Source organism: Cokeromyces recurvatus, assembly GCF_025118155.1.
Source record: "Cokeromyces recurvatus strain NRRL 2243 chromosome Unknown BX663scaffold_12, whole genome shotgun sequence".
Classification (NCBI taxonomy): domain Eukaryota; kingdom Fungi; phylum Mucoromycota; class Mucoromycetes; order Mucorales; family Mucoraceae; genus Cokeromyces; species Cokeromyces recurvatus.
The window spans coordinates 294,023-306,714 of NW_026251398.1; the positions used below are offsets into that span (position 1 = coordinate 294,023).

Here is a 12,692-nt window from a genome sequence, read left to right on the forward strand (position 1 = left end):
TATATAGAATTTGCAAATTCGTGAATAGTTTTCTGAGTCACTGTATATTGGACTAAGAATACAGTTTTAGTTATAAATCATTAGTTTATTGCAATAAACTGATTTACAGGCCAGAACTAATTATATGAACATGTTCGTAAGTCACTGTATAAGGTTGACGATATCCACAAATGTATAAGCGATGTAAGCATTTCCTTACTCATTGTACACACAGAATTTAAAGAAGGATTATTTATTTTTGGACTAGCTAATCAAACAACGTAAGATTTATTCTAATATGGATGTCCAACTAGTGTGGTATTACCCTTTATCCATAGTAAGTTAGTTTTCATATTGTTGTACTAAATTTTCATGTATATTTTATTTCATGAACTTGCTCATATAATCTGAAAGAACCCTCTTTTGGTTGCATAGCATTAAGCGGACTTTGAATAAGACAAAAAATCCATGAAATTACAGTTAATAGACCTATGCCCAAGAAGCAACCTATGCCAAAGTTCGTGCATTAAATTTTTTATACTGTATGACACAGTCTTTAATATATAGTCCACTCATGTCTCTTAAATCTATAGTATAGAAATTACTATACTGTCTACAGAAGATATGCAAAAAATTAAAAATTTTTGATGAGAACATATGCATATAAACTTGCGCATACTGGGTAAATTCGTGTTACGTGACCTTCTCTTTCTTTCGTATTTAGTACAATGAAATTCAAACAAAGCCAACGCTGAATTAAATGACATTATGTATATCAGTACTTTCCACGACAAAAGTGATAAACTACCTTTTCCACATATTGACGGGTTTGGTAGAAATAATTTATTCTTCAGTCTAATAATTAACTGTTAATGACGAATAATCTTCAGAGTTAACACTATGGCGGAAGATATGATAGAAAAGGTACCAATTTTGACAGTTAAAATATGGTAGGAATGATATTCTATAAGCACCCAAAAGGTAGCTTTTCTACCATATTTTTTTGGTAGCTTATATACGATATGGATTGCTTATTTATCATATTTTTATAAATATAAAATAACGCTTTATTTTTTAAAACAGTACAAAACAATAGTGGGATAATGCTTATCTGCTTATCATACATGTGTTTTTCATATAAACACTGAAGAAGATTCTAAACGTTTAAACTAACTTACCTTTTTAAAACTTGGACTAAAAAGAAAAAGTAATTTCTTCATGTTAGCAAGATGAAATAACAAAGAACTTCCGGCAATTCGTGTATTTGCCTTTTCTTTTGTACGAGTCAAGTAGCGTATAGAGCTTTTTTTTTCTAAGAAAACAATGACTAATGAACAATATAAACGAATGTTAGAATTGAGTGCAAGATTATAAATAGCATAAAAAAGAACTAAAAACAAGATGGAATCTACTACCTTCTCAAATGAAGAGTCTTCTATACATAATAATGAACGAGATTGAGAGTTATTTTAAATAAGAACCATAATGAATTAGGCTAAAGAGAAAAGTGAAAAAAAAACTTCATGCTTATTACCATCATGTTTACTTACTACTTTGTTTATAGGCCAGATCTATCCATCAACCAAGTGTCTTTAGTACGCTAAATAGCTTTTCTGGTTCTCCTTTCTTCGGCTTGGATGAGCTCCATTTGATCGCTAGAGGCATCGGCAAACAAATGTACGACATGATTACCGTTGATCTCAACCCTAGTCAAAACACTGTCTTTTTTTATACCCGACAGGATGGCACAAAGGTGGTGGAGAACTACCCTTTTTATATACCCCAAAGAAGCCTTGTAAACATTGGAAAAAGCATAACAGAGTCAAGACAATATATCCCTACCTCATTTCAAGGCAGTTTTGACAATGTTGTTGCAAAAACCGAAGGAACTCGTGCTGTGGATTGGCTGGACTTTCTGCTCTATATTATTCCAACTTTAGTTACCCCATTTTTACCAAATAAAACAGTCCAAAAAGCTGTATTATCGCTAGTGAAAGGTTGCTCTTTGGCCCTTCAATGGGATCTAACTGATGAGTTGATCAGTGAGATGGATGGGTAAGACTCAAATTCTATAATATTACACAAACTGATTAGTAACCCCTTCTACACTAGGCACTTTAACGACTGGCATAAGTACCTCCTTCAACAGGTCAACCATAAACATATATCGCGCAGCGTATTCAGACCAGTACAACATTACCTAGTTCATATACCTTTCATGATAAAAAAGCAAGGCCCTCTTCGAGCGTATTCAACAAGGTCAATGGAGCGATCGATTGGGGTTTTTTCAAAGCTGATCAAGTCGAAACGTGAGGGTGGAAAAAACGCAAGTAACGTCATTGAAAGACTGGCGATCCACAATCACGTCAACCGCGTTTTAAACATTGCTGAACTGGCTAATCTGATTCAACCCAGACAATATACCGATGCCAGCTACATGAATATACCCGATGATGCTAATGGTCCACAATTATGGGAGCCTTTCATCCCGATTTCTGAGCTGAATGACGATCAATTGGTGGAAGGTATACCCGGCAAGAAAATTGTCAAAGCTATAAAGAGATTCTATACCCGCTTAAATAATCAAAGATTCCCCACTAATATACCCAGCACTTCTATAACCCTTGCATGCCGCCTTTTGGTTTCTTCAACTGTATATTCATCTTGTATGTACAGGCGATTAAAAAAAGAAACCAGTAGAGGGAATCAGTACATTATGTTTTCATGTTTAGATAACGCGTAAGTTTAAAAAAAAACTAAAACAACTATAAATTCTTATTTACCGAACATATTATTTTAGAAGAAGGAAACGTTGGTTTGTTGGTTCTGTTCTGTTCTATTTCAAACATGAGCTTTCACAATCAAATGTAAAATTTCTCGCGTTCATTGAAGTCATGAGTCAACATACCACAGCTTCGCATGACTCATCTGTCCCTCTAGTAAAGCGAAGCAAGCCAATAGAAGAACAAACTGGTAATACTTCTATTGTATACCCAAAATACGCTGTTATCAGTGTTTATGACATCGATAGGCAAGCTGGTCTTGTACAATACCCTGGAGTCGATAACCAGTTTTATGTTATATCCCCGTACTCTGTTTTCGACATTAATCTTCGCACAACAGTTGGTAACATTTCTTTAATTTAAATTATTAAGCTCCAAATAAAATAAAAAAAATCAGCTCAAAGCTTGTTTGTTGAAAAGAAAAAAAAATTCAATTAAAAAATTAGAAGCCCGTTTTAGCTCTGACAGAAATTCAAGCGCTGAAATATGGTAGCTAAAATACCAATTTGGTAGCTGTTACCAATTTTTTTTTCGTAAAAAATTAAAAATCATAAATCTAAAATGAAGTTCATGGCTTAAATGAAGGGAATAAAAAGAAAGTCAAACATATAAAAATAATCTATATACTTTTTACTATTCACCTAGTTGCTTCTAAGCTTAATTCTAGGGATTTAAAAAACATCTCACCATTGCTAGCCATCTGGGACGCACCCTTCCTTAAATGTGATTGGCTGGTTCAAAAAAAAATTGGTAGCTTTTCTACCAATTTTTCCTCATTTACCATAATTTCCGCCATAGTGATAGGTTTACATTCTCATCAGTATAATCAACATAGAAGTTAAAAGTATATACAAATTGCTTGGTTTCTTGTAATATTCATTTTAAGGTATGAAATAATAGATGAGGATGAGAGATAAGTGAACAAAACCGGTACCTAAATAAGTACTGGTTTTTTTCTATTTATTTGGCGGCCTTTGAAGTTTAAATTTGCGGCTATTGAAGCTCAATTTGCAGTCTTTGCTATCCAACTTTGCGTTGGTTGACACTAATTTTGCATCATTGGAAAACCGCAAATTACAGAATGCACAAGTGTATATTGCTTTTATTTAATCTTTTTTCATAATATATTTCAAACTACAAGGCTAATTAAAGGAGGAAAGGGGATATAAAGTTACAACATTGACTCCATGTTTAAACACCTATCAAAAAACGATATGGAATGTCTAATCTAACCTTCGCAATTGGAAACGGTAACTTTCCTAGCAGCTTCGCTGATTCGTGGAATCAAAGTATCCTTCTCAGTAACTTCCCCTCTCCGAACATTTAGCTTGATCTTGGACCACATTTCTTCAATCGGATTCAGGAAAGGGGAGTATACTGGAAGGTACATGCATTCATAGCAACGACGAGAAATTAATTCTTGGACTTCAGTACTTTTATGAATGGGAGCATTGTCCATAATTAAATAGCGGCCATTCAGACCATTTTCATCCAGAGCATCCATTGTTTTTTCCAAAAATTGCATATAATGACTTGTTCTAGTACCAATACGACCGTTCACAATTTCAACACCGGATTCAGCCAACTCGAGCTTTCTTTTCTTGGAAGCTACCGCTGTAGGCTTACGCACCATCAAATTGACAATTCCTAATTCGCACATCGCACCAATGATACTAATAGACACACCACGTTGCGCGGAAACTATTGTTTTAGCAGGAGTCCCACGCAAAGAACGTCCAAAGGTTCTCTTTATATGCAAATTGAAGCCTGCCTCGTCAATAAACACACAGCTTCTGAGGTAATCAAAATCAGACATCCCCATCCACTCCAAGATCTTCTCTTTTCTCTTCTCCAAAGTGGAAAGCTCATTGCGAGCGGCAGGAAGTTTCTCTAGTTTCTTCATTGTAAGACCGCAACGCTTGGTCAAATGCTTTGAAATTGTGGAGACAGTAATCTCTAAACCAGGAAAAGCATCCATCACAGCTTTTCTTGCTTCATTCAATGTAGCATCTGCATGCTTCTCATAGAATTCTAAAAAAAAGATGGAATGTTCCTCAAAAAGCTTTTGGTTTCCATACTTTCGTTCCTTAGACTTGACAGGCTCTGTAACAACAATCTCCTCGTCAGTATCGACCTCCATGCATTCTGCCAGTCTCCTTTCCTCAATAAGCAAACGGGCTTTGCGAACGTAATCTTGCGCAGTGCGAACTACAATTCCTGTTTCTCTGGCAGCCTCTGAGGCAAACATATGTTTTTGAAACACCAAGCGAAAGAGATCATTAATCTATTAATTGAAAAGGGAATTTGTCAGTCTTTTTTATGAAAAGTATTAGAATGCATAATGGCATTACCTGTTGTTCAGTGTACTTGCGATATTGACGCTTGATTATTTGATCAGCTCTAGGTATCATTCCGAAATATAACTTTTTAGTAGTAGCAGTAGTACAGTATTTTCGGTTGAGTTTGGGACGTTTTTAAAAATTTTTGGGAAATTTTGAAAATCATTTTGAGACCTTATTTAATTTTTTTGAGAAATAAAATAAATTACATTTAGACCATACTTTAAAAATTAAGATTCAGCTTTTAGACAGTTTTTTTTTCTTGAGACTGCATACTAAATGGACTACATTAAGTACAACCCAGAAACTGAACCCTTGCCATATGAGATGGAAGTTGATAACTATGAGTTTGATTTTGGTACATTGAGTAATTTAGTTCATTTTGAATCTTTAAATCAACAAGTAATCGACCCTCAGCCAATGGAAGACTTAGTGGAGGAAATTACAGTTGACATGAGTAAAGTCAAGCTCAGTACGAGGAAATATAAAAAATATGGAGCAGACCAGATAGAAAGATTCATCAAGATGCTCCAAGAAGAGGGATTATCTGTCCCTAAAGCAGCTGCAGTATGCGGCATACCTCGTTCAAGTGCTTATAGACTTTTGGACGAGTTTAATAGTGGTGACGGTCACGTCCTTCCAGGCACAACAGTCAAACCAAAAACTATCAAACCTAAAAAACTTTTTCAAAAACATACCGAATTCTTGATTGTTCTTTTTGATAAAAATCCATCAATTGTTCTTGAAGAAGCCAAATCGCAGTTATTAAGCAACTTTCCAGAAATAGGTGATATTGCTATTTCAAGCCTTTACACTCATATTCGAGAGAAATGTTTTTTGAGTCTCAAGCAAGCGAGCAAATACACTGCAGAAAGAGACTCACAAAGGACTTTAGATCTTCGATACCATATAATAACTCAGTGGAAAGAAGTAGGTGTTGATTTTTTGAAAAACTGTGTGTTTGTAGATGAAGCAGGTTTTCATTCACAAATGATGAGAAGCAGACCTTGGTCGAGAGCTGGTGAACCAGCGAAAGTAAGGGTTCATAATCAAAAAGGTGTGAATATCAGCATCATTGGTTGCATAACTGTAAGAGGGATCCTTAGTTTTTCTAAAGTTGAACCCTTAAAGAAACATGAAGCTGTACAGCTTGAAAAAGAGTATCATCCGAATGAGCGTGATTCAAAGAAGAGGAAAGCAGATACATCAAACCAAAAGCCTAAACCTCTCAAAAAGGGTACAACTGCAAAATACATCATAGTAAATTTGTTGTTGATGCCATAAATGCTCGAGGCTATAAACCTATATTCATGCCGCCATATTCACCTTTTCTAAATCCTATCGAAGAGTGCTGGTCCAAAATCAAGAAAAATATCAGACGAAGCCGGCTCGAAAAAGGAGATGAGCTAACCCCCCGCATTGCCGAAGCATGTAAAACTGTTACTACGCAGGATTGTCAGGGTTGGGTTAAACACGCAACTTCATACTGGGATAGATGTTTGCAAAAAGAAATTGGCTTGAAATAATGCTACCTCTTTCCCATTTTTACGTCTTAATAAACCTTATTTACGTCTCAAACTGATTTTTATAAAGTCCAAAAAAATTAAATGAGGTCTCAAAATGATTTTCAAAATTTCCCAAAAAATTTTTAAAAACGTCCCAAACTCAACCGAAAATACTGTAGTTATTTTGTGGCTGGCTGTTTTTGAAGCGGAGATACCAGTGTTAGGTTCGACAGTCTCAGGCTTAAAGTTGGATATGATAAAAAACTGTTGCACATCGTTATGCGGCCCATCTTTGTTAGAGGAAACCCAATCCATTTGGACTGATTCGACAAAATCGTTGCGCACATGACCACGTTGAGCGTTGTTGTTTTCGCTAAAATTTTCATATTGGAAACCAGCAAAAGCTTCTAAGAAATGGCTATTGGGATTTGAATCTGCGCCGGCATTGTTCATATGCTTGTAGCAGTGTTCATCCATAATAATTTGGAGAGAGTTTGACATTTTATAAGAAATATAAGGTGTGAGGAAGTAGGTTAGCTAGAGAAGTACTATAATATTGGAATTGTAAAACGAATCGTATTGTTTATATACATATATATATATGTATAACCGTAGAACTTCTTATGTTGCATGTTATTAGAGTCTGTCCATAACCTCAGTTACATCATCGCACAGTTAAAAAACATTGTGAGCACCAGTGTAGCTAATGTTGTGAATACAGAAAATGCTACACACATAATAATGATAATCTCATAGAACCAATAAAAGTTTATGAACGCAAAGTACGAATTGTAAGAAGTAACACAAAGCGCAAAATATTTTTTTTCCTTATTCTGTTCATTTCTTATGTTCATGACGTATTTCATAATGTATGCTCACTTTTTTTTTCTGATTTTGGCTTCTCTTATGTTCACTGTGTTCACTTCTTATATTCACTGTGTTCACTTCTTATGTTCACTCTGTTCACTTCTTATGCTCACTCTATTCATGAAGTATTTCATAATTTGTGCTCACTTTTTTTTTTTAGTCCTTACCACATTCTTATTATATGTTCACATATGTTTACTTTTTATGCACACTACTTTTATACTCTTATGTCTTGTACGTTCATCACGTATTTCATACATTGCTCTTATATTTATTATGCTCCAAGTATGTTCATTACTTATTCCGTACTTTATGTCAAAAATGCCATGTTCGCACGGAAGAAGAAAGTAAAAATTAACATCCCATTTAAAAAATATTGGTTCATAAAAAATCAGACGTAAAGAGGTTCAGTATAGCATTGTAGTTTATTTATGGTGATACCAGACTCTGTGTAATGGCGTCATTCATAACCTGAAAAAGTTGCTTACACATCGGTTGGAATTCTGTTCTGGAGATAATAGAACAAACCTTATTTCAAGCAGACAAACATTGCGCATAAAAGCTTTCTACTTTACATTAAAAATTCTAATTGTTCGTTCATTTGCTCACATAAAGATTCGCATCATAATGGCTTTTATTACTTCTAATATCCTCGGTAAAAGAAGACAAGATATTGCTACTGGAGAACAAGCAAGTCAAGCTGATCGCACCACAATGCAAGACAATCGAAGCCGCTGTCAGTTTATGGATTTGAAAGAAGCTGTTTCATCAGGTTGCAGTCAAGCTTTCCCTAAACCAAATTCAAATCCCCATCAAAGAGAAGAAAAACATTCACACAAGATAACACCCACAATGCTCTATATCTCTATTATGACCAAGGTCTGAGCACAAGAGAAGTATCTAGGATACTAAACATGAGCGTTGGTGCTGTTCAGTTACGAATCAATAAAAATAAGCATAAATATCCTAATAGACGTAGAAATGCTGATATTACAGATGAATTTGTAGAGCGGATGCGGCAATTGATATTGAATAATCCTGACCAAAGGGTTGAAAAAAAAATAGCTGTATTTAGTAAATGCAAATAGTCAAATAAAATATTTTTCTTTGCAGTAATGCACTCACGTTTCTCATTGTGAAACCCAGTTTACAAAAGTATAAATAAAGTGCGTTTGTTTTGATCCACACTTCAGCTAAAAACTAAAGTAGAAAAATGAATACTAAGCAAAATCTAAAAGACCTTCTCACCACGTATGTCAATGCTGATGGAATTCCTGAAATTATTGCAGGTGAAGAAGAATGGGAAGAATTTGAAGAAATTGGGGAAGATGGGCCAGATCCTGTCAAAGCTGATAATTGTGCTGAACTCTTGCATTCTTGGTTCAAGATCCGTACTGAGATACTTCCTTCATCGCTCGCAGATCTGTTTGGAATTATAGCATCAAACATTTGCTATGGTGATTTTCTTGCGGTTGTATTGGATGGCAAGTATTATGCCATTAGTGACTATGTCACTACGGTGTTTCGTTGGGGAATATATGAGCTGAAACAAGACGGTAGCCTCCAAACTACCAAATTGTTGCCAATTGATTTACATAATGACTATGTACCTGGGATCGCAGATGAGATCCTGAAATGCAAAATCCAAATAAATTAAATAAATTTATGTGACTTAATTTTATTCTTGCAAATCTGTTAGATATATATTTTATTGAAACGGCCAATTATTATGACTTGGCCACAACGTGTGGTTACCTAATTAAGTGATCTTATTGGATAAAAATTCCTAATATTCTGGTGTCAACACCTGCGATTTTATTGGATAAAGACATCCAAAGACCCACTTCAAAATGTGCAAAATTAGTGTCAACCAATGCAAAGTTGGATGGCAAAGACTGCAAATTGAGCTTCAATAGCCGCAAATTTAAACTTCAAAGGCCGCCAAATAAATGGAAAAAACCAGTATTAAATACAAATTCAACTAAAACTACAGTTCGACAATAAAACCTTTAACGAGTGTAATGAGACCCCTTCGAGGAGCCTACAATAAAAATGCAGACCCTGCCCTCACTGAGGAACAGCTGTCTGAACTCGACATTAACTTTTCGACATTTCGAAAACAATTAACATGTCCTGCATGTTTCAAAACCACTACTTTCCATAGACATGGGTCTTCAAATAAAGAACCCTTCCAGCCTCAATTTTCATGCACCTCCTGTCATAAAGCTGTAAAAGCTTTTGAAATGTACCCTATAGTCCGTTCTGCTGCACAAAATCAACAACCGTTGTCTATAACGACCTCCAACGTGGAGACTATGCTACCCGAATTGGAACCTACTACTGCCAGCAACAGCCAATCTGAACTTATTAAGCAGTTATGCCAAACTGTCGAGCAGTTGACTGCAGAACTCTCTCAAGCACGTAGTGAAATCCAAAACTTACATGCCCGACTTAACAATATGCCTGCCGTTACAACAACATCGGAGTTTCCCACCCTCCAGGAATCCCAAACCCAGCTTACTAAATTCCCAGATGCTCCTTGGAACAACAAAGAGAAAGTACAAGCACTTAAACAACCTTCACTTCAACAACGTGAACAACGCCGTCTCCAACGAGAAGCTGCAGCCGCCCGCTTCTTTCAACCACCATCATTGAACCAAGGTTTCAAGTTCCTCTACATCCCCACAAAAGCCCGAATTCCTGTTGGCACCTTACGCACTACCTTTCGAAAACTTGGTGTTAATAATGCTCGATTACTCGACATTCATTATCCCGCTCGTAATACAGTTGCCATTCTTATCCATAATGATTACGAAACCGAATTTACAGACCTTCTACGCCACCATAACATTACAATCAAAGCAGATTTTAACCCCTCCAGTGGTAAGATCCTTGCAGATCCCAAGTACTCCACTCTTACAACTAATGAAAGAGACGTCATAGCGTCAGACCTCCAACAAATCCGTCTGGAACGTGCACTTGACCATATTCGTACACCAGTTAAATTCGCTGTTGCCCGTTTTTTCCTTGACAAACAATGGATTTCTAAACGAAAATTTGACTCACTCAAGACCGATCGTAATACACAACTAAACAATATCTTTGATTCTCCTCAACAACAATCAACACCAACATCGGACGGTATGATTACTGATGACACCGAAAAAGAAGACGTTCCCATGGACGGCACTCAAGGAGAACAATCCGGTAATACTACTTTTGCTGCCTCTAGAGCTGATACTCCTCCTCGACATTAAATAAATGAGTTCTTTACGAATTTCTTTATTTAATGCTACAGGCCTTCCAAAACAAGCAATATCTCCTATACTCGAACTATCTCAAACCTCTGATCTGCTTTTCGTTACCGAAACGTGGCTCTTATCACCAAACCGCTATCCTACTAACTGGTCTCAATACCATACATATGGCAACCCAACAAACTCCTATAATGTTCATCGGGGAACTCTTGGCCTTGCTCTCTTGGTTAACCCACAATGCAAACTACCTATCTACCAAGTCACTCATGAACATCCTTTATTAGCTAAGTATTCCTTATCAACTATTATCTCATCTAAGATACTGGTTCACTGTCTTTATTTACCCCCATCATTAAAAACTGACGATATAACACAAATACTAGATTTATTACCGTTACATGTTTCAAACACTACCACTACTATCGTTTGTGGGGATTTTAATGCTCGAATGGGTGATGTTACCGGTGACAGCCGAACAAATGCTACAGGCCGGCAAGTTCTTAACTGGATGATTGCGCATAATCTTATACTATGGAACGAACGTCTTACTTATGGAGAACCTACGTCTTATACATTTCAAGGTACAAGTATCATTGATTTCTTTTTTAGTAACCATGAACTAGGATCACCTAATCTTCAAATTCGCGATGATCTATCTCTCAACTCCAATCACAAATTTATGACTTTCTCATTTATTGTTTCCGATCCTCTCATCAATACTCCACTACCAAAAAGAACCACTTGGAATCTTGGAAAACTCAAACACCTAAAGACCAGAGACAAGTATAAGAAAGTGTTCCTTGAAAATTTTCCCTTAATTCTTCCTCCACATTCATCTCTTTCTTTTACTGATAGAACTACAGCCTGTCATTACATAGATTCCATACATAACCAATTGTGTGACGCTATCATCTTGGCTCTCGATTCAGTTTGTGGCCGGCGCTCTCCTCAGGAAGACGACTACATGAAGGATTTCTGGACACCTGAAATGACAGCAGCTTTTAACAGAAAGGAATATCTCTATAAGAAATGGCGGAAAGCACGTGGACTGAATAGTCTATCGTTGTGGATCCAACACCAAGAAGCACAGGCATTATTACGACGATTAGTGACTAAACGACGACGTGAAACATGGAACCGCTTTTGTGAGAGAATGGCCAAGGGTGATTATACAAAAGCAATTGCGAAATTTAGCAAGATTCGTAAAAACCGGAAGATCAAATCAACCTTTTCAATGCCTGAAGGACCACAAAATTCCGCCGACGTCATGGCACATCATCTGGAGCAAATTTTTGCAGGCAACTTGTTACCGTCTCGTAACTCCACAACTACGACTCAGAATCAATCTTTCAATGACATTCATACATGTCCTATTGATATTGATTGCATTAACACAGCAATTAAAGAACTTCCCCGTGGTAAAGCACCTGGTGTGGATCATTTCACTGTTGAGATGCTACAACCATTGACTGAAACCTTGACTCCTGTACTCCTATACATCTTTCGATTATGCTGGCAATGGTCGTACACACCTCTCTCCTGGCGTGTGGCCCAAGTAATCCCGATACACAAAAAAGGCTCTATCTCCGACCCAAGCAACTTTCGTCCCATCAGTTGACGTCCACTTTTCGTAAAATACTTGAAAAATGCCTATACACTGACCTCGAATGCCAGAGTCCAAAACTTGACATTGCCCAAGGAGGTTTCCGTAGCTCCCGGAGTACACTTGATCAAGCCCTCTGCCTCGTAGAAACATGTTCAATTTTCCGTCGAAAGCTTAAAGTCACTCCTACTCTCGCTTTCCTTGACATTAAATCCGCATATGATACTGTTGACCGGAATTTTATTTGGCAATCCCTTCGACCGTACATATCTCCAGCACTGCTTGGTCTAATTCAACATCTCTTTGACGATGTCTATATAGAAGTTCTAGTTTCGAACGCTACCTCTTATCGGTTTTCA

General features: G+C 36.6%; 3 protein-coding genes across 3 annotated transcripts; 2 read left to right on the forward strand and 1 right to left on the reverse strand.

Annotated features, from left to right (window-relative positions):
• Window positions 1-4,318: 4,318 nt before the first annotated feature.
• On the reverse strand, window positions 4,319-7,107 carry BX663DRAFT_561018 (uncharacterized protein; the record flags this gene model as incomplete). Its single annotated transcript, XM_051531913.1, has 3 exons — window positions 4,319-5,046; window positions 5,114-5,204; window positions 6,782-7,107. Coding segments are annotated over 3 exons (1,143 nt in total), but the record flags the coding sequence as incomplete, so codon positions are not given.
• A 793-nt stretch (window positions 7,108-7,900) lies between these two features.
• On the forward strand, window positions 7,901-8,679 carry BX663DRAFT_508934 (uncharacterized protein; the record flags this gene model as incomplete). The annotated part of the gene is made up of 3 exons (XM_051527556.1): window positions 7,901-8,235; window positions 8,292-8,522; window positions 8,599-8,679. Coding segments are annotated over exons 1-2 (366 nt in total), but the record flags the coding sequence as incomplete, so codon positions are not given.
• A 7-nt stretch (window positions 8,680-8,686) lies between these two features.
• BX663DRAFT_486224 (uncharacterized protein) lies at window positions 8,687-9,130 on the forward strand (the record flags this gene model as incomplete). Its single annotated transcript, XM_051524665.1, has 1 exon — window positions 8,687-9,130. One exon carries the CDS (start codon window positions 8,687-8,689, stop codon window positions 9,128-9,130), a length of 444 nt encoding a protein of 147 aa, XP_051382923.1.
• Window positions 9,131-12,692: the final 3,562 nt, after the last annotated feature.